At 44.6% G+C, this 23,455-nt stretch overlaps 1 protein-coding gene across 1 annotated transcript; it reads left to right on the forward strand.

Moving 5' to 3' along the window:
* Nucleotides 1-627: 627 nt before the first annotated feature.
* Nucleotides 628-21,121, forward strand: LOC119391256 (scoloptoxin SSD14-like). The gene is made up of 6 exons (XM_037658933.2): nucleotides 628-797; nucleotides 7,259-7,472; nucleotides 8,955-9,080; nucleotides 12,049-12,146; nucleotides 17,474-17,669; nucleotides 20,944-21,121. The coding sequence occupies exons 2-6, from the start codon at nucleotides 7,270-7,272 to the stop codon at nucleotides 21,119-21,121; spliced, it is 801 nt and encodes a 266-aa protein (XP_037514861.2). The 5' UTR covers nucleotides 628-797; nucleotides 7,259-7,269.
* Nucleotides 21,122-23,455: the final 2,334 nt, after the last annotated feature.

Raw genomic sequence — 23,455 nt, forward strand, 5'->3', positions numbered from 1 at the left:
GATTTTTTTGTAAGGGGCATGCACAGACAAGGATACACCACAGCTCCACAAAATTTTTGCGAGCTGCTGTTACCGCAGAATGGCCGACAGCATCTCGAGCAGAATAGCACATTCTTGTTTCTCTTTTGCGTTGAAAGACAAAATGAGCGCGCCTTCAATGGCGCGCTTATTCACGATGCCTCGTAACAACATACATGACCGCACGAAGTTAAAGATAGCTCTGCAAAACCAGCTCTGTCACTCCGTCCTCTTGAAATTCAAGCTTCATTCCTTCAAAGACCGCTTGAATAACTGACGGGGTTTGCGAACCCAGAATTAAGGATAAATAAATAAATAAACAAACAAATTATTAATCTTGTTTCTCAAGGTATGCTGCGAAAGCTATTAGGGGACGACGCTACAAATGAATCCTCTGCACAAATGTCATGCCAAACGTTGTAGTCGCTTTAGTGGGGGCGATAGCCGTTAGAGATGTCCATAGAAGTGTTCCCATTGTCTTCCGGAGAATGCCGTGAGCTAGCCATCGCAATAATTCCTAGGTCAAATAACTTAATGAAATACTGCCGTGAAAGGTTTATAAAGCCGTGAGCATTGCAAACGTTTTATTCCTTGCGGGATTTTTAGTCTTGTACTGCCGCATACAAATAAAAGTATTAGGCTTTGTTACTAACACTGAAGATTTCTTTTTTTTTCGCTGCTCAGACACAATTAGCTAAACCAGAAGTGGAAGGTTCTAAGGAATAGAGCTCATTTTATTGCACTGTGGTCTTCCTTCGGCAAGCTGACTGCTAACAAAGGTAAGCTTTCGAAGTGTATACGTACCTTTTATACGGTTCATGAATATCGACCCGGAGAACTTGCATAGAAATGCGTGTATTAAAGCTGCATACAATGGTTCGCGTCAGTTAATAAATGATTGAGGCTGAAATTTGTAAGAAAAATTGTTGTATGAGACCCCCCCCCCCAAAAAAAAAACACAAAAAAGCTGCTCATTCTGTACACCGGCAACAATAATCAGGCGCAGCCAACACTCGCTGATATAGGCCAAGAATACGCAACGATTAGAAAACCTTAGGCAGCATATCACACGTCCAAGTCCCTCTTTTATGCACTTATCGTTCATAGAAGGTTTCCAATGCGAAATACCCTTTTAACAGGAACTTGGCATCCGATTAGACTGGACTAGCACTGGTCCTGTTTTCGTGTCTTCTCTTGTGTAGTATGTGTGTTTATAATTTACGCTGCAAAAGTTATTGCCAGTTCCATAAATGTTTTATGTAGACGTGCGCGCCTGGAGCTAATCGCGGGGGCCATGGTCTAGATTACAGTTTCATGTCATGGTCATATACATCGCTAGTAGTTTTAGCGCGATAGCGTTAGAGAGCCCTTGTCGCAGAAATTCCGTTATGGATGCCGGCGTCGCTGGTTGTGACCGAAACCCATGGAGCACTCTTGAGCTGCGCCTTCAAGAGTAGAACGCGACAGCGTAATCAGTCCCCGTTCGCATCGCTTTCTCAATCGCTAGCCTCGCTTCGCTTCTCGGCGGACACCGCAACCTTGCCACAAGGGAACTAACGTCTGTGCGAATAACATTGGCCGTTTAAAAGTGCCCTATAATGCTTACTGCAAGTACAGTTGCGAAGTGCCACTACACCCGAATTCTTTTTTTGCGAAGCAGCGAGGTACCCACTACGCGTCCGTAAGGCAACACGCGAACCTACGCAGCTGCTCACTTTGTTGATAAATTTGCTTTTGATGACAATTAACTATGTCTCTGCGATTTGTAAGGGGTGTGGCTTTAACTCCCTCACTCGTGCATTCCACATGTCTTGACACCTGGCGCGATTCTACGCTTCTGCCACGCAACATTACATGCGTTAAAGGGCCCCTCACCAGGTGACATAACGAATTTTAGTTAGACACTGGAAGTTGCTGCGCGCCCAATACAGAGCATTTTGCCGCAAGAATTTTTCTAATTGGCCTATTAGAAGCGGAGAAATCCAATGTTTTGAGGCGGCGCGAAATCATGATGCGAGGAGGCGAGCTTGAAACCCTTGCCGCTCGCTCCGTGTAGCCTTCGCAAGCCAAATCCCTGCCCTCTTCGGCACGCGAGCGGGAGGGTCACATGACGCATAAGCATGAACACGTCATGCGCACACTATGTCACGAGCGCGTGACGTGCCCGAACCAGCCCGAGCCCCCAAGACGCGAGCGGTGTTGTGGCGGCGTTCTTCGCGCTTCATCTCTGCTATTCGCGGCGAGATCGACCTATAGGTGGCAGCACCGTCACCCCCCTAGTGTGGATACTGGTTTCGTGTGGTGTGTGTAGAAGTACACGGCGCTTCTGTTTTCACATCGTGATTTTGTGTTCCGTACCCGCAGAAAACTCTTCGTTATCGATGGTGAGGTTTTGTTCGGTGCCACAATGCCGCACATACTGCAGAGAGCCAGGGATAAGCTTCCATTTTTATCCCACCGACGCGGAACGTCGCCGACTGTGGCTCGTTAGGCTTCGTAACGGCAGGACGCCTTCCAAGTACGCGATGGTGTGCAGCAAGCACTTCGACGACGGTGCATTCGCATTCGCAGACGAGAAAGAATGGTGAGTAGTCAGCGATAACTTCGCTAATGTGTGCACTTATATGCTTGTTGCTGCTGTGCACTACGAGCGTGAAGACGGTCGCAGTAAGCGAACCCTCGGGGAAGCTTCCCTGTGCTTTGATTTTCCTACACTTCCGCAGGAAAATTAAGCGAGAATCAATCTAGAAAGAAGAAAATTAATTCACGGAATTTATTCTTTGTCATTCATGTACCGTCAGCGCTGTGAATGCAAAGTTTGTTCGCGCTTGGCTATGAGTCTGTTTAACCGAGAGTCCCTGAGCCCTTTTGCAGTTCGCGCATGTTCCATTGTGTTTACACGGCCGCGAGAACAGTTCTCAGTGTTCCGCAGGGCAAGTACGTGCACCGAAACGCGGCAAGTGTGTATGCATGATCTGGTGCATAGCAAAGGGTATCGTTTTATGAGCCCTCACTCGCCACGTAAGCGATGAAAATGCGCGAGCGAGTTTATCGCCACTGCTGATCTTGATGAATATATTTTTCTCGCTCACTCTCTTTTTTTTAAGGGCTTTCGCGGAAGAGATTGAGGCCTGACGCACTTCCGACACTACTTGCCAAAGCGCAAGTTTGACAGGCATAAGCTACCTCGCAAGTACACGGGTGTCTTTGTATACATTTCGCCACAAGTTATAATTGCGCAAGGCAACTCAGTTTTGCGATTTCCGTGTCATTCCATTTTCTGTTCTGTTTAGGGGACAATTTAAGTACCGAAGTGTCAGATAAGACTTGACAGAAATATTTCTCTGCAGTGGGACCAGGACCGTACACAACTAAAGCTCGTCGCGTAACCTACAAACGACAGTCCCGAAGTTATACACCCAACCACAACGCGCAAGTGCATGAGAGCCTTTTTTTTAACCACCGAGCCGCTAAAAGGCTATATTCACATGAGATTTAATACTTCTCATCTTTAGGACAACGCCAAGTGCACTTTGCAATGCGCTTGAACCACAGAGCGGCACCTACACCGATATGACTCTCGTGAACGCACAGTACAGCACTCTCGACAAGTGCACTCACTGATCTTATTACACTACATATACAGCCGATCAAGGCCAAATGCTTCTTTACATCGTGTTAGGCATACGTACGAGCGGTTAAAGTTGCACCAACGCAACGGAACAAACCGCCTTTTGAGGCCCTGCATGACGTACGCGCACATGCAAACACAACGCGGCTAGCAGACGCATGGAGCAATCCACACTAGGCGCGCTTCAGCCAGTAGCCGCCAGGCGGCGACTCCGCTCGATCTCGCGGCCAATAGTTATGCCGAATGCGCCCTCGCCGCTCACTTGGCTTTCAACCTTTTACTGAGCACGAAAGCTGTGAAATTTGTACGGACGCGAGACTAGTGGTGTGCCGCATGAACATCAAGTTACACGCGCGAGGATAAATGAGCCTTATGAGCGCTGGAGCGCGGTAGAAGTGGTAGCCTCTGGACCATGCGCAATGCGCGAGAACACGAACGCATGCAAAACGGAGGTTTCGCAATAAAAATTAAAGATAGAGACGCACACATTCCGTTTGTGTGTTTTATTATTGCTTTCAAGTTTTATTGATCTATTCAAGCAACAAATCACAAAAAGAACGCACCGTGTCAAATAATTATCGCAGTGTCACGTGTTACTGTTGGCGACGTCAGAGCACAGTCGTCTACGTAGAGAAGCGACGTCACAGCACTACCAACTACGTAAAACCTTTGCATCGTGTACGTCATCCCCTCATTCTCCGGGCGCGAGCCCACGAGAAGAAGGGAAAGCAGCGTTCAGCTTAAAATTTGACCCATTTCCTCAGCGCGTAGCGTGGCCAATTTTAGTGGACGTGATCGTTAACGCCCAGTGTATGCATTGCGCTCGTCAGCTCAAAATTGTCAAACCTGGTGAGGGTTCCTTTAAGGAGACTCCTCGCATTAGATGACATTCTGATAGGGCTTTTTTTTGTGGAAGCAGTTCCAAGCAATGGCGCGGCTCTGTGGCAGAACACCTGCTTGCCACGCAGAAGACGTGAGTTCGATTCCCACTCGCGAAGTTTTTATTTTATTTATTTGCATCGATCTCGAACTTTCCTTCATTGAGAACGCTGATTTTTCGCTCACAACCAACGACGCCGACGCCAACACCACATTTTCTGCCAAAGGAGCTCTTTAACGCTATCGCTTTATTAAAAACCAAGGGTCGGAGTTGGAATCGAACCCAGGCCGTCTGCGTGGCAAACAAGTGTTCTACCATAGAGCCACGAGACAGAGCAGATGACTTAAGGCCCACCCATTCCAAAGAACTCGGGCATAAACGATGGTCATCATCAGCCACAGAATCAACAAGGTGGGCAGCTGCGTAGGTGCGCCAACTGCTTTGCAGACGCATAGTAGGTACTTCGCTCATTCGCAGCGGGGTGAAAGCGTAGTGCGCACTTCGCAACTCTACTTTGCAGTAGACATTCTACGAGAGTTTAAAAGGTCCAATAGTACGCACACAGCCGTTCCTTTCTTCGCGGCGCGGTTGAATTGTCCACCGAGAAGTCGAATATGTCAAACGAATGAGAAATCGATGCGAACAAAGTCCGGTATCACTATCGCCTTCTTCTCTTAAATGCTGAGCTCAAGCGTCTGTTAAGTTCTTTAGAGGGGTATTCGCCTGCTACTGTTGGCTAAAAAAACCGCAAGACAACGCTGAAAAATGGTATAGATAAGGTCAAGCAAAGCAGTCGCGTTCTTATCAATGCAGCCTGTAGTGACCACTCCAAAACATATGTTGCATCAACGCACTGTGGGAACATGTTATGACAGCAGGGTGAAGAGACGTTGAGCAATCGATGAGGGACCGATGATACCTTCAGGGGCTTTCTCTCTTCCTTTTGAGTAAGGAGTGCTACAGCATCAGTGTACTTCATGGAACTAGTGTGATATAGAGCATAGTGTTTCAGTGCTTGAGTCGCCACTTGTATACTGATACGACCGCAAGCTGGTGAGGCAGGCTTCACACCATGATGCAGGGGACGACGTCGACCGAAAAGTTACGCATATTATGCAAAATCTTTAAAGGCTGTGATGATGTTAGAGTCCCGAGATATTCTTATCGATAACATTCATGCAATTACGGTCTCTTATATTCTATTGATACCACTACGGCCTCATTGATACCATTACTGGCAGCAGTTGTGTCCTATCACAATGATGGCCGTACATCCTGACCTGCGTTATTACGCATATTTTCTGGCTTTAGCTAAATCTTATGGACGTGGGGCGGCCTGTACTGCATTATTCTTAAAACCCCGCACTCACTCTAAAAACGTGAAAACGAAAGTTACAAATTTATTAACAGTAAAGCCATTGTACCTCGCCGTAGTTTGTGCGGTGTTGCAAAAAACTCCACAGGTGGGTATGCGCCACAGGATTTAGAGAAGACCTACTACCGAGCACGTAAAAGAGAGAGAGAGATAAAGAAACAAATAGTAAATGAGCAAGACTCCAATAAATTTAGGCACATACTTTCATGTTTTCTCAACCCGTAATCTGCCACCATCACAGTGTTATTTCATGTACTATTCTTTTTGTAAAGGCATTTATACCACTTGTTCTGCCTATTGCACTGTATTTGCTTCGCTTTTGAAATTGTAATCATGTATTCTGTATTTTGCAAACATATTTTTTATTTTTTTTTATTTTCTAGCATTCCATAATAATGATCATGCTGTTATTGATGCGCTTGTCCCCCCCCCCCCTATGTAATACCCTGAAAAGGGACTTTAAGGGTAAATAAATAAATGATGATGATGATGATGACAGAAGGAAAGAGAAAGTGAAAAATAGAGAAAGATAGAAAGATAGACACAGAGATAGAGAAAGATAGAAAGACAGAGAACACAGAAAAAAGAGAGAAATACATAGAAACAGGCACAAAAAGACAAAGAGAGAGAGAAAGACAAAGAAATAGAGAGAGAAAGAAAGAAATACAAAGAAAGAAGCAGAAACAAACAGATACAAAAAACTCACAAGGTTCCTGATACATTCACTTAAGACGACTCGAAGGCGCAAGTCATCTTCTTTTTCATCTAAGTCGATGTACTCATTCTGCCCCGCCAGCATTCGAAAGCTTTCTTCACCTAACGTGGTTTTGCATGGCTTCCAAGATCGGGGGCACCTCGCCTAGTTTTCCATTGCCTCCGCGATCGGACCACCTTTGACCAAACTACGATGTCATGTGATGACGTCATCATGGGACGTTATGCCACGTGACGCCACTTTGACGTCATGATGACGTCATAAATTTTGGTTATCGGTGACGTCATCACGTGATGATTTTTTGCATCGCTCGTTACCGACGCCGCGGGATGCCGACGCTGACGCTCAAATTTCGCGTTTGATGAGGCATTTAAGGCTTTTGCCTTAAAAAGAGATATAAGAAACAGAGAGAAAGATAAATAGAAACAAGGAAAGCCACCTAGCAGCGCTCTTCCTTCAGGCTTAGAGCGAAGCTGCCACAGATTTTTTTGTTGTTTACCTTCATTCGAAACGAAAAAGTCATTTTTCTAGAACAATACAACCGATTTTTCCGTGTTTCGCTGCATCAATAATAACTTTGGTGTAGTATGGTGCATATAATAACAGAAATACATTGCACATCTTCATACTCTGCATTAGGTCACTAGGCAATGAAGTCTGCACTGGTCCCATGCCTGGTTCTGACCTTTAAGGCTTTCTCACTGGTCAGTGCTACGTCGTTGGACCAACAGGACACACGGAATGAACGATGCCAAGCAGACGGTTCGAGCAAACCACAGAACCCTCGTCCTCTCGGTAATTACACCTACTGGGGTATGACAACAGACGCTCACGAATGCACAAATGTGACTAGGTGAGAAGAAGGCATATGACGCCTGCTTGAATATCTCGCTCAAGAGTACAACGCATATACAAAACATGATTTGTATCCTGTTAATGCATTTCCTGCTTCATTATGCTGTCTCTCAAGAAACGGTTATAACTCCTAGACCTTTTAGACATCGACCAGCCTCATAGTCATTGTTATCAGCCTATTTTATGTCCACTGGAGGACGGAGGCCTGTCCCAATTATCTCCAATTTAGCTTATCTTGTGTGAGCTCATTCCATTTTAACCCTGCAAACTTAATTTCGCCACTACGTCTAACTGGCGCCGTCCTCGACTTCCTTTTCCATCCCATTATATTTATACCGATGCATTAACTGACCACACCTTCTCTGTCCAAATCATTACATGGTAGGCCCAGGTATATTACTTTTTAAAGCATAAACATTTTTACGAAGCCGGATATGCAAACTTCCTTAATACGTGTACTTTAGTTCGTGCACGCACATACGCGATCCATTAGTATTAATTTCTGTAATTGTGACGAACATTTGAAGTATTTAAATGAAACACTGTTAACCGTCCGTTTGTAGTACAATGATTCAAAATAAATTTTGACATAGTTGGTGTATTCGGGCTGCAAATGTGAGAACATTTTTTTCCTTTGATGTACCTTCCAAAACTCCGAGGGCTTCCGCAAAACTGATTTGCCATATATGCGAAGTAGGGTGGAGCAGTATGTATTTTTATATTTAAACAATAAGCAAACTAATTTGCTGCACTCGTTTCAACGGGATGTTATTGTTCTTATCTAAAAGAAAGTTTTTGAATACCGCCTTAGCAGGTTGTCCCACCTAGCACCTAAGACGGGCTAAAAAAGGCAGTAGAATACGTGAATGAGCAATCAAAATTGCTCCTCTATTTACCTCATATGGCTCATGAAGCTTTTATATATTTTTCTGACTACCAGGGCCTACACAATCGTTTGTTGCTACACATTATTTACATTGTCTTCTTAGAGACCGAACGTCTTAACATAACAAATTCAAGGAATGTTTAAAATTTGTGACGTCACACTGACCCTCATGTAATAAAGATGCGGCGAAATATATTACGGCGAAATTAATTACAACATAATTCTGAAAGAATAAGTTATATACCTAAACTGAATATTATTTCACTTTAGTGTCCCCTTAAATCAACAAACAACAAACTTATAACTGAGAATTGTTACAAGCTTGACGGCGGCGTTGCGCTGCAGCATTTCATATTTTGACGTTTACTTCGCACGAAATTTGAACGCCGTCGCGCTAACATACTACTGCCCAACCGGCGCAACATTGGCTACTTTGTTGACATCACGGATTATATGAAGATGTAAGTAGGGTGGGGGGACGCTTTGCTATTAGAAAGCATGGCGACTGCTTTGTTGTGTGTGTTACAAATGCGCCATACGCACAGAGTACACTTCATTTTCATTGATGTATGCTTGGACTGTTGGTTTTTCCAGGAAAATAATCTACAGTAAGGACGGAAGTATTGTGGATGCCGCCATTGCGACCCTGCTGTGCATGGGTGTCGCCTTACCGCACCGCATGGGACTTGGCGGAGGCTTCATAGCCACCGTATACAATCAGTAGGCGGCAATTGTTTCACGCTAGCACGAATTACCTATACTTAAGATCACGTACACCAGCAAGGAAGAAAGGACGACACACACTGCGCGCTGACTTTTAAAACTGTTTACAGCTGTAGGCAACTTACACACACGAACGCACGCACGCACGAACAGACGGACGCACGCACGCACGCACGCACACACACACACAGACACACACACACACACACACACACACACACACACACACACACACACACACACACACACACACACACACACACACACACACACACACGCACATGCGTGCGCGTGTGCGCGTTATCATTTATTACGCACAGATGACCGTCACTCTATATACATGACGAAGTTCCTTCAGAGCGCACCAGTAAGAACAAGGACGAGAAGTACAAAGAGAATAGGCACAGTTCTTCTTGCCCTTTCTGCTACTTGTGAGCGTTGCACGAGCTTCGTCATAAACACCAACCAACTAGCTCAGCTTACCATCTTAACGAGGCGTAGGAGTAGCCAATACTGCACAGAATTTCCAGCGTAACTTGTTTAACCATGGTATCTATCAATAGATTGTGGATAAACCCTATGAAACCTCTTTCTAAACTACATACATACCCTTGCCGGAGCTGGCTGGTGACGATACAACAGGGACTTGCTGGCCAAGGTATGCGAGCTTAAAAAAAAACATAGTAAAAGGTTATGACAGCAACATTTACTACCCCCTGTAGTTTGATAGGGTTGACGCTCGGGCAAGTTGGTGTGGATTCATTTTTAAATGTTAATAGCGCATAGAAGGTTTCGAAAGGGACGAGACAAACAGAAGCGAAGAGCGCTGACTTCCAACTGGTTTCTTTTCGATAAAAAGGTGCATTTACACAAGGCAAGGCAGGGTGCGAGACAAGAAAAGAAAGGTGCCCACATCGTTGCCACGTCATCTGAAATGCTGCGAGCGTGCCACCATGTATGCCCTAAAGCCCAGCCACGTAATCAAATTCTAATACAACTAGTTGGAAGAAAACGCTTTTTGCCTCTGTTTGCCTCGTCCCTTTCGAAATCTTCTATGCGCTGTTAACATTTAGAAAGGTACCCCCTGCAAACTTTACTACGTGTCGCTAGCGTCTCAGTACTATAGAAATATATGAGAGGTATTAAACATTGTCATTACTACTCATCGTGTCATGGTCAGTAGCAGAAATTACTATTTATTTACGTAATGGTTTAATAAAGGTTACTACATGTAATGGCCATAGTATATCACGTTGTAATTGCGACAGTCTCATGGAAAATTTAGGCAAGCTATAATTTACTTGGTTATGGTGGAATAACAATCTTGTGCTTCGTCATGACCCGTGTACATAGAAGTATTAAAGTATAAAAATTTAGGTCCAGAACACCAATATATATGTCTAAGTTGACGGTTGCTCATTGGTACAACGTGTTATACTATAAAGTATGGCTGCATACAGCCTTCAATTTGCTGTTAGGGCGTATGATATACAAGCTTCGAAGCCTTGATATTCTATGTGCGCGTGTGTTTGTTGTCGTTTAAGGTTTGTTCAAGCCTATATGTACAGAATGTATATTTGCCGGGGTAGTACACGCTACATGCAGTAATAAGCGATTATTATTTAGTGTAAGACAACAATGACGCTTCCACTAAGGTGCCTCTCGTAGACCAACTCACTTTGGGACAATAAATCCCATAAACCAACCAAACGTGCCATTTCACTTTTATGTCATAGTAGTAAAGATGCTTTGTGTCTAGTAACTTTGGATTACTACATCCCTTGGGGTAGTAGCTATAAGTAGTAAGTATCAAGGTTGTAAAGTTACTAATTTGATAGTTACTACTCGCAGTTACTACATAGGTAGTGAATGATGTGAGAAGCATTTACTACCTCGAAGTTTGTAAGCACAACTGCTTGTCGAGGGTGTATTTATGCTTCTTCCAAGAGCTGGAACTCACTAACTCATTACTCTGGACTGAATAAATAAATAAATAAATAAATAAATAAATAAATAAATAAATAAATAAATAAATAAATAAATAAATAAATATAAGTAAGCTTTAATTTCGCAATGCGAAATATGGACGTGGCGGCAAGGAAGCAATTGGCCACTGCAGCTTCACAAGTCGCTGGCACCCTGCAGAGACTAACAGCAAGAGAGCCGAGGTGCACTTCTAAATATATGTGCGAAAGAAAGAACAAAACACCGTAAGCAAATTTATGCCCCTTGACAAATGGAAGGGACTAAAAATATGAAAAAAAATTACTTGACAAAGGAAAGGTGTAGTTGTTATACATTGACGAAATATACAAAACCCTGCAGGAGGTTTCGCAATGAAATAATGTTCCAAGCATGGCTAAATTCTTGTCAATTTCCGCTATTCCCAGTGCCCAAAAGCCTTTTATGCAGTGAGTGAGCTCAACTATCTTCAAATCGTGACAAAAGTAAGCGGCATCGGCCTATGGTCAAAAAGGCAGGACATGGGCATCCAGTGGGTGTCTTCACTTCACGTGACCGCCAATTATTATGTAACGGGGCCCAAAGGTACCGATCGGAGTACGTTCACGGAACTAAACCGTGGAGTTTACTGGTTGCGCTCATTGAATGTACAATCCGCATTAAAATGTCTTGTGACTGTGGTGAGCGATAACGCTACACTCTTAATCAGGTCCTGGCTAAATGCTGGCTATATCCAGGAAACCAGACGAAAAATGTCCGGTTTCCTGGTTATATCTAGCACTTTAAGCGGGACCTGATTAAGAGTGTACGTTCACCTTCACAGCGTACAGCATACACGAGGATTACAGAGACGCTAAAGGCATCGGGTAGATTTACTCAGATACGTTTATTTACCACGCTAAAGCTGGTAGAGCGCCACTTCTGCGAGAAAACATTCTGATTCAACACCCCAAAGATGGAAGCTCGTTAAGAATTGCAGCAATACACTACGTTCTGTTTGCAGGTCATCACAAGAAGCGCAAGTCTTGATCGCACGAGAAAGAGCCCCGCTCTGTGCTCAGGAGGACATGTTCACTCGCAATCCTAACGAAAGCCTCGTGGGTAAGTTCATACTTGCTCCTCTAGTACTCAAGTGAATAAGCCTGGGGCCTAATTTACAAAACTTCTGTTTCGTACCTGCGTTTTCCCATTAGTCGGCCGAAATGCAAAAAAAAAAGAGAAAAAGTTGGTTGATCCTTCCGACACAGGAAACGGTATAACACGAAAGTGAAACGTGTCTCCACAAAAGTAGTCGATTATTGAATGTACATTGATGTATGAGAACTTGCACAATGGCCATTGGCGTTTGTCAGCTACAGCACCATTTAGCATGGATACACCGACGTTGACGCCTGGTTGCGCATTTCCAACCCGACGACTAACGTCAAAGATCATGAATAAACCTTTGTGGTAGTTGAAGTGGTTAACATACGCCTGGGCACAGCATACAGTAAAACCTCGGTGATACGATCACGGCTCGTACGAATTTCGGGGTGATACGAATTTTTCTGTGGTCCCGGCCAAGGCCCGTTAGCCTGTATTGTATTGGAGTACGGTTGTTGCGAGCCGATTTGCACCCCGCGACGTTTGATACGAACGTACGCTAGCGCACAGGTACGAACAGGTGCTGCCCGCGATGTCGCGGAAGACGCGGCAGTCACGCGCGGGCGCGGGCATGCGCGCTGCGCGATCATCAACGGTGGGTCGTTGCTTTCGAGATAGTGCGCGCGAATCTTGGAGGCTTTTGGACACCTCCACGTTTAGATTGCAAATGACGTTGACGTTGCGCTTTTTTTTTTCCCGACGCGTTGACGCGTGTTCCTGTGCTCGAGGCAGCAGCGTCTTTGTACTGTGTTAACACGTGCCTGCCACGTCGATGCAAGCCATGTCCCCGCAAACAGACGTTCTATGAAACAATACTGAAACTTGGGCTGCGGGTCCGTCATGAAGTCCCATGAAAGGTGGACGAAGACCCCAAGAGACGAAGCGGACGGTGTTGGTGAAGGAGCTTGGCCTCTTATCCATCGTGTGCAAAGCGCTTCTTATGTCACTTTCGCCGCAGTACTCTGGTGTCATGCAGAAAAGCGTAGTAAGATTAGGAAGGGGCTACTAGCTGTCACGGGGCACAACACATCTGGTTCATTAATTACACACGCGCGCATGCACCGTATTTTTACGAGTACAAGTATGATCTTTGACGTCTAAAAACTTTACTGGCAATCATTGAGAGGCGTTCATGACGTCGCTGCGGCCCTGAGAAACACTAAATCAAGACGTATGCCAACTTTAGTTGGAAGAATGCGCTGTGTCCTTGTCCTCTCACTCGTCTGTTGCCTGTTTCTTGCGCTGAACTACGTTATGGCCAACTTTCTTTTGTCGCATACTAATTTTCCATGAAGGGTGAACTTGTCGGCTAGTTGGTTGATCATATCGTAGGGGGAAACAGCGCGAGGAGCAGGACAAAAAACGGCACACATATAACCACACGTAGCGCTACGTGTGGTTATATGCGTGCCTTTTTTTGTCCTGGTCCTCGCGCTGTTTCCCCCTACGATAATTTTCCATGTTTTCTGGTGATACGAATTTCGGATAATACGAATATTTTGGTAACCCCGCGAGATTCGTATCACCGCGGTTTTACTGTATTACGAATCCCGCCCAAAGGTGGCATCAACGAGCACATAATAAACCCTGGTGCTCGTTGTGCGCTCATTCAAAGCGTCGTCATTTGAGGAGAGAAACGGCAAGGTGTACGTTCCCCAGTAATACGGCAGCGCCTCCTTTGTCTTTCACAACAACTGAGAATAGAGCATAGGAGGCTTAATTGGGTAACCTATGCCTACACTACCACAATACACAATACATTACCACACAGCGCTTCAGGAACGCGAGAGACAGAGCTCGTAGCTCATGAACGCCCGAAGGCGTTTCACTTCGCGCTGGGGTGTCTCTTCGCAGAGGAGGTGTTTGTAGCTTGAGGCTTCCCGCTGGTGTCTCCCTCGCGGAGGAAGCTGTGAGATATGTAATGCAGGTTTGTAAAGCCTCGTGCGTGCGTATCGGTAGCGAAGTGGGTACAACGCCCGGTACCTATCGCCGCAGACCGAGAGGTTGTGAGTTCGACTTCCAGGCCATCCGCGTCAACTTCTAGTTTTTCTTTGTCATGAGCCGGCGTGCATTTTACCACCGTCTCTTCTGTGAAAGAAATGACTTGAAGGAAGTCTTGGTGGACCCCGCCGCACATAACACTTTCGCGTTTAAAAAATAATGAAAAATTAAAAATAAGAAAAAAATATATAAAAAACCCGCCGTCTACCTATGCTTATGTGCACGCTTATGGACACAAGTTGACGCACAGGAGGTGTTCGATAGTCTCAGGAGAGCCACACATCTCGCAATTGGGACTGTCGGCACGGACGATAAGGTGTAGGTAACGGCGAGTGAATGCTACACCTAGTCGTAGTCGGTGAAATAAGCTTGTAATACATCTTTTCATGGTTGGTGGGATTCTAACACTCATATTTGGGTCAAGTTCGTGAAGCCGGCGGTGACGATGGCTTGGTAAAGACCTCACGCAAAGAAATTCAATGGCGGCCGTCTTGTTGTCATCGAAGCAACAAGTTTCAGAAAAAGTTCTGTTGGGACCACCGCCATGTCATCAGCGCGATATTCTGAAAGCGCTGAACATGTTTTTGCGCGATACAGAGCTCGACGAGAGACTGTAAATAGTTTTTGGACATCCAAGGACTTACTTCGTCGCCACTTTTCTCCATCATCATCATCCGCATCTTCTCTCCACTCTCTATACTACCACCCTCCCCTTTCCTACTGCTGAGAAGCAGGCCAGAACATTGATTCAGGCCGACCTCTCAGCTTTTCTGCCATAATAAACCTTTTCTCTCTCTTCTATGGACACAAGTTAGTCAAGAGTAACAGGGAGTGGCCCCCTACGCCCGACTCATAATCGTGTCGGCTTTGGCACGCAAACAAGCCATAAATTTAATTCGAGGTGCAGAGTATAAAAACTGGCGGGCAACTCAATTGTTGGAATGACAGTGAACGAAAAGCAGTGCTGCTGACTAAGCAGCAGATATCTAGCTGGTATCACACAACATCAGCCACGATTAATTGGCCATCATTTCGCCGACTCCAGCCAACAAGAGCCATTTGTGACTCTACGTGAGTAAATATGGCAGTTAAATTTAATTAGACATTATTTACGTCGGCATCGTGGTGACCATAACCCGCTAAGGAAAATAGGTACAGCTTTTGGGAGCTATAGTGAGGACAATGACACAGGACGTGCGCAATGGTATCCTCACTGCCACAGCGAGCACAGGCAGCACTGTCTGTTATTCCGATTCGGTTATCAAAGCTCTTCGTGAAAGACACTCCAAGCCACAAGCGGCAGAGGATTGTTGTTGTGGAGACAGCTCTCAGCAACTCTAGCACGCCTCGATGACCAGCCGCTTTCTGAACAATCAATTTTGGAGTGCCGGAACGTTCTAGCTTCCAACCAGAAAGCGACGAAGGCGCTGCTGAAGTTTTTCCGCTCAACCGACCTCTCTAAACGACTGTGATGCTCCCCTGCTTGAGTGTGCGCGCGTTTTTTTCTGTATTCTTTTACTCTTTTTTTCCTTCCTTACATTTATATCCCCCCTAACCTGTTCCCCAGTGCAACGTAGCAAACTGAAAAACTTTCTTCTGGTTAACCTCCCTGCCTGTCACTTAACCTTTCTCTCTCCAGGTACAGCCGGCCCAGGTAGACTCTATATTCAAAAGGAAAAATAACTAGTCACGTAGAGTTGTTAATTGTAAATACTTGGAACTATTGCAATGACACGAAAGAAGCACAACCAAAGCTTATTATGCCGAAATATTCCCTTAAGATGCATTGAAGACGGAAGTTGCCTAATACATAGGCCTCACTCCCCCTGTAAAGTTGTCTTCGTCTCATAGCGCCCGCGCGTCCTGAGGCGTAGTTAGCGTGCTCGCCGCCGTACCAGGAATTGCACTGTTCCAGCGGCAGCGCCGCCCTGGAGGCGAGAGCTTACGCGGGCGCATGAAGATGGGGCTCGCTCTTTAGAGTTTGGCATCGTTTGTGGACAGTTGTCTCTCGCGGGAGGTCCGTGGGGACGATTCAGCGGCTCGGTCCCGCGGACTCGCGTGTTGTATCAAACGTCGGCGGCGCTGCAATCATGGTACACTTAAAGTCCCTGGATATTTTTGGGAAAGTACCGTCTTTCTTTTAACTGAGCCGCCACGCCGAGCACCCTCCTCTCCCGCCTTCCACCTTCCCGCTTCACGGGCCGTCGCCTGGGAAACGCGCGCGTTATCTGCGTGACATAGCATTCTTGATAGGAAAGTGGCGCGAGCTGGGTTATAGCGCCGGCGCCCGCACGGTGGCCGTTTGGGAGAGGATATAGATAAGGTTTGGACACTTGGGAGAGGAGGGTTGGACACTTCGGAGAGGATATGGAGGAGAGTGTCGCTACTTTCTGTATTAAGGGACTTTAGGTACACTTAAAGTCCCTTGATATATAGAAAGTAGCGACACTCTCCTCCATATCCTCTCCCAAGTGTCCAACCCTCCTCTCCCAAGTGTCCAAACCGTATCATATCCTCTCCCAAACGGCCACCGTGCGGGCGCCGGCCCTATAACCCGGCTCGCGCCACTTTCCTATCAAGAATGCTATGTCACGCAGATAACGCGCGCGTTTCCCAGGCGACGGCCCGTGAAGCGGGAAGGTGGAAGGCGGGAGAGGAGGGTGCTCGGCGTGGCGGCTCGGTTAAAAGAAAGACGGTACTTTCCCAAAAATATCCAGGGACTTTAGGTACACTGGCTGTGTTATTTTGTGTATTTTTTATTAGAATTTATCGGGCTATCGGTCATGTTACTGTAGTTATCGGTACGATTCGGCTGGCGGGCTCACCGTTGTGTAAAAAGTACGAATTAAAACCCATGTGTTCGTAAGACTACGATGTGTACTGCGTCATTTTGTTCCAGGGGCGTCTTTCTCAATACCCGAAAACACTTAACCAGGATAACACGACAACATGCATTCTTTTTTTTTTTAATATGAATCGCACAGCTTATTTGGAGGCATTTACAAACTTTGCGTAAGCAGCTAGGATTGTTTTATATGATTTAACAGGATTTACAGGACATCACGTAATCAACAGTTTATCTTGTTAGTTAATGGAAGTAATTTATGAATATGCATTGAATTTGTAGAACCATAGCTGGCCTTCGGAACTACGGTATTACTTTGATTCTAGTGAGCCACTTTACTCATGGAACATGATAGCATGATAGAAAGCGAGAGTTTCGTTTTGTTTCCTAGAGGGGGTTTAAAGAAAACTGTTAAGAACTAGGCATGCGCATTCTGCAGGCGGGAAAGCGGTGGCAGTCCCAGGAGAGCTGCGTGGCTACCATGAGCTTCACAAACGCTATGGCAAGTTAAATTGGTCCGTCTTGTTCGAGGATGCTATTAAGTTGGCGACATACGGATTTCCTATTGGAGAGGACCTCGCTAGTGCCCTGAAAGCGGCAGATAATAAAACGTTTGCTTTGGCAAACAAGACCAGGTAATTCCGTTTCTCGTTCTAAATAAAACCTGCTCCTTTCATTTCTCTCATAAAATACAGCTTTTTTAGGCTTTTTTTAATGCGATATAGACTTGCATTTAAGGCGTAATACTCTCATCTTGATGCAAAAGGGGGGGGAGGGGCGCTCTAGAAGACACGGACAAAGAGTAAATATGACGACAAAAGCGCACACTCGCTGCTGGAAGTTTATTGAAAAAACAACAACAACAAGATATGTATAGTTCACACATTGAGCACTTCATAAGGTTTCTCTCGTCTAAAAAATACAAATGGCGTTTCATATTAGAGAAATTCCTGTGAAGGCATATGCGTCAAGACGAAAAGGAGTGGGGCGGCCACCAAAAATGTTAGCGTCGCCTCCCCCCAATCCATTCCGTTTTGACGCATGTGCGTTCACAGGAATTTGTTTAGTGCGGAAGGCCATTTTTTTTTCTTGACGAGAGAAACCCTATCACGTGCTCAAGGTGCGAACTATAATTGCATTGTTTTTTACAGAAGTTTCCAGTTGCGAAAGTGCGCTTTTGTCGTCATTTTTCTTCCTTTGTCCATGTCTTTTAGTGCGCGGTCCTATTTGCATCAAGATGAACAATGACCAACTAGACCGAATGTCCGTTTTGGTACAGTGCATAATACTTTGTGCGTATATGTGTATTAGATATGTGAGCTGTAAGACCGGTGTTGTGTATGAAGCGAAGCAGTGTCTCGTGGAATTGGTTATCATGTATTAAGCGCACATTGCTAGTCGTGTCACTGAAATGAAGGCCGGCTTGCAGGAGGTAATGGGAGCTGAAGACGTGAAATTGTACTAAGCAGCAAAAAATGATAACGAATCCCCGAATAAACTTGCGCGTTGAACTAATGTGATTCGCATGTTATATTCGGCAAAACTAGCATTTTCCGCCCATTCGCGGCATAAATATAAGCATGGCTGTACACAGTCTAAACAGTATACATGTATAACCTGGTAGATATAATGTTATACACTAACAACCTTATATCTCACAATACATATAGAAGCTGTTTACAGCGCACACGGGACAAGGGATAGGCAAACACAAAAGGCGTCTTTTTGTCTTTTACGTGTGCGGTTTATACACGTTTTAAATTATTTCTACCAACTCACACAAGCTTCAACTTTCATATTACATAGAAGTGGTTGAAACATTTATGCATGTATTACATAGAAAGGTAAGGTACACAGCGTGCGTTATGTCTCTTCTCGTAATCAGATGAAATCAGATCAGGTAATCGGATGAAAAACTATGATTTCGTGAGGAAGGTCTCCCAGCTTTTTAACAATTGCTAAAGACACTTAATGCCACAGAGGTTAGTCGCTCTTTGATGTGAAGGAAGTAGATGAGCACTTTGCTCCTGAAGTAGTGCAAGACTTTCTGGGCCATTCTTTTCATACAATAGACTACCTGGAATGTACGTATTACGCTTTGACGACGTAATAATTGGACGCCACTACATTAATCTACAGCGTTCTCCGCGAAAGCAGCAATTTGAGATTGTCCCGAATTCAAGAAAATTGCAAAACGTATTTTGTATTTTTATTGCGAAGCTGTATACAGCTACAGCAACGTTGGCTAGAGCATTCTGTGCGTGTGTGCAGAAACATATGTGCAACAGTAATTGAACAAATCCCACTCCTCATCACGGGTACACTAAAAATGCAGAATGGATCACACGGGTGGCAAACACAGATTAAGAACGTGCACGAACCACCTGGCGCATGCGGCAAGCCAGACATGACGACGCATGTCGCTACAAAACGGTGTATTCTACTCAAATGGAAAACTTTAAAGAAGCATGCGCTAAATTCAATATGGACTTCCTGGACGGACACTTCAGATTTCGCTGCAGGGTTCGGCTGTGGTTCGAAATTATGTGATATTTGTGGGGTATGCTAAACAGCTTCGCTGGCGATCCACCATCCCAGAGTAGAATGGCTTCTTCATGTTTTTGCTTGTTATTCTTATACTTTTGCTTTACTATTTATATGTACATCAGACTGATTGTAAGTAATGCACTAACGGTGAGAGAGAGGAGTTTATTATGAAAGAAAAGCTGAGAGGTCGGCCTGAATCCATTTTCTGACCTGCTACTCACCCTTAGGAAAGGGCACGGGGTGGAAAGGAGAGTAGAGAGAAGGTGTTGATGATGAAGGCGGTGATGAAACGAAACCTTGGAATGTCCAAAAACTATTTCCAGTCTCTTGTCTAGTTCTGTCTCAGGCCAAAAACATCTTCAGAGCTTTCTAGGTTTATAATTCAGGCACCTCTTCATTGCAGCCGCTTATATGGGAACTGCAGGACAAATACGCCTTAATTTCCATCGGTTTGTTGTGCTTTTGTTTTGTGACTTTGTGCATCATGGTGACTATTACAAGCCAGGGCCAGCCGTATGGTCCACCAATAAATATTGGCCTTGCACAGTGCCCAGGACTCCTTCCGACTATTTATCTATTCAACTCTTTGCCTGCAAAAAAAAAAAAAAAAGGTCCTGCACCTCCCCATTTTTATGCTGCCGGCCGCTGTCTGCATTTCCATTCGCTTGGCACCTATTTTGTTCAATCCATCAACGATCACAGATCACGTTTTTCCTCGTAGCACTAACCCAAAATAGCTGATATATTCCTTTGCATTTAAGCTAATAATAGGCGTTACTACTGTGTGAGCAAAGTTCGGACAATGTAAATATAAAATAGAGTTCTGAGTCGAGAATAAAGATTGTGAAGCAATCTGCAGATTGCACGGATATCTTTGGCTTTGAGCTCATTGATAACGCACACCGGCAGCGGAATAAAATAGAAGACACGGCATTTTCTCGAGGTGAAATGCCTCATAGTGCTCACAGAGTTGCTTTTTTTTTCGGTGGTAGTATTGCCTACGGAGGCCTCCTTTAAAAAAATGTGTGAAGGTGACGTTTATGTCTCATTATACCCTTAGTTTGGTGCGACTGGGCATGTGGGAAAGGTGTAGGCGAGGAGGAGAAGGTTACGTGACCACGTCCTTGTTGAAGGCCTTGTCTAAACCTTTTTTAATGCATTCAAAAGGTACTTTACTACATCGTAAGAGAAAACAATAAAGTACAGTTGTTTTTCATACTTATCTTAATTGACTTCTTTATTCGAGTAATTCTGCACGCTTACACTTCTTGATGTCCCGAAATGATATCGCAAAAATATTTTCGTTCTCGCCTCAACCGTTAATATAGTTGAACACTAAACGTCGTGCTTCAATGTGCGCAGCTGGCAAGCCTTCGTGAATAACAACACGAAAAAGGTGTTGCAGAAAGGAGACAAATTGATTCAGTTGGACTTGGCCAAAACACTGGACGACATCGCCAAAAACGGAGCTGACTACTTTATAATGGCTCCTTCGCTAAGGAACTCGTTCAAGAAGTCGCTGACAATGGTAAGCGGCTAATTGACATAGTTTTTCTCAAACACGGTTATAAGACATTTCTGGTGCTTACCAAAGAGTGGCTGCACATAGCACGCAAAATGGAAAGGGAGCCTATCTAAACTGAAAAATATAAGTGAGGTATGTACTACTACGATATCAGCAGACAAACCCATACAGAAGTCAGTATAATAGATATCTGAACATTTTGCAAGCTACTAAAGATATCGCGGAAGATCGCGACGCTGTAAAAGTAGGTACTTGCTTTATCAGCTGATCAGGTGTGTGAAACATTTCTTGAACAAATCGAAAGGTGTGCTTGCGCTGCACTACATTCAACAAGAATTTTCGAGACCGCGGGAAATATTAAGAAGTTCGCAATTATGTATGGGCGTGAGTGGTATTTGCGTAAAGAAGCGTGAATGAGATTTACGGGCGGTAAGGAAATAATGAAAAAAAAAAAGCTTTCGCACATTGCAAGATGTATGTAGAATTTCTGATTATGTCAGGTTTATTTACGAATTTATTGATTGCAGAGAGTGAACAGTATTATAAAATGATGTGATTAGAATATTACTAATATTAGTAAATTTACACCTTCTTACTTTAGTCACGTTATCCATACATAATACAGTACAAATTCGACAAGAGCCTTGCAATGATACGCAAAGAATAAGTGTATTGCAATAAACGAGTACCGCGGTGCTGCTGCATCGTCCAGTCCTTACTTATCAACTGGCCATATCTATGAAATATGCTGGCAGAAAGTTGGAATATCTCCTGCTTCGGCAGATCAAAATCGCCTTCGATGAGACACCGTGCGCAAGGACTGACACCTGCACGTATCCTACTTACTCTGAAAGTAGTAAATGGTCAATTTGTTGTTACGACCGTTAACTCATTTGGAGTTGAAGCCTGCTACACATAGCCACTCATGTTTCCAAAATACAAGTTACACGCCGTTAAGCGTGTCATGATACTCAGTCACTGCAAGAGAAAGGTTAAAGTATGAAATACTGACGTGGCCTGCGGAAACTTTTCTGATTGGAATTTTACATCTTTCCACGCTGGCAGGCCTGTACGGCCGGCGTGAGGTGCAGATAAAGAATAATCAGGAAAAATGACTCCGACATAGAACAAACATATGGAACGCTTCATTGTCATAGACTGCAGTTCGGATGCATACTGGCTGGATTGGGTTGTTTTGCCTCATCCTTTATTTCATTTCATTTTCATTTATTGATTATTTACAACAATATAGTTGAGGGAGACCAGGGGAAAAAAGCTGATGAATCAGCTTGAGCGTGTCCTGGCCGCCCTACACGTATGTCAGCGTAAACGGTGGCTACAAACAAAAACTACAAAAAATGCACACATCATATATATTGCACATGGCTCATTTCGCATTTTATGCAAAATGCCATTTCATTCCATGACAGCGTTATTGCTCATCAGTGTTTTCGAACGACGTGCTATTTTGGTAAACGTGTTGTGCAGCTAAGCCTTGTAACAAGTTGTCTGCCACTTGTTCTTATTGAGTAACTGAGTATCAACCTAATTCATAATCGAACAGTTACGGAACATCGATAACATTGCTTTCCTCTGTTATCCGATTCACCAGGTGGTGTGATGATTGAATGGGTATCTCACGAACTACTCGACAAGTTGGGTGACGCCGTTGAACAGGACTTTCAAAGGAAACCTCACCTTGTATACCGCACCACCGCCAGGCAGTGGCGGAGTCGTCGCTTACATACTGGGCATCATGGACGCTTCCGCGCTAAGGAAGATGAATGCCTCCAGGAGAACGTCTCGACGTTACACAGGTGACGCGCTGGAACAAAAAAAAAAAAAAATGAGGATTTCACACTGAAACTGAGCACAAAAGCAGGGCTCAGCGGTTGCATGAAAAATATAATGACACAGCATTGTCTTGAATTTGGCATCGTACGGCAATGAAGTCCAGGTAAATATATGGAACAGAGCGAATGGCATTTAATGAATATACACGCAGACGACGGTTGCTTGCATAGATATCCCGCTACAAAACTGCTTGTCCAAAGTATGTTGTTGGCCATAAATAACGTTACAAAAGTGTACTGGCATGTGCCGCAGGTTTTATTACGACAGCAATTAAATGGATACTTCAGGCAAATTTTCGATGTTGCTTTCACCATCGTTGTGAGAGCCCAAGGTCGATAAAATCACCCCGCTCGTCGTATGTTCTATCGGCCCGTAGCCAGAAATATTTTTCGGGGGGGAGGGCACTTGCTGAAAACTTTCACTATTTGAGAAAAACACCGATTAGGTTATTTATTTTTGGTAAAAACACATACTTCACCAAATATCGGGGGGGGG

The sequence above is a fragment of the Rhipicephalus sanguineus genome, chromosome 4 (assembly GCF_013339695.2).
Source record: "Rhipicephalus sanguineus isolate Rsan-2018 chromosome 4, BIME_Rsan_1.4, whole genome shotgun sequence".
NCBI classification, from domain to species: Eukaryota; Metazoa; Arthropoda; class Arachnida; order Ixodida; family Ixodidae; genus Rhipicephalus; species Rhipicephalus sanguineus.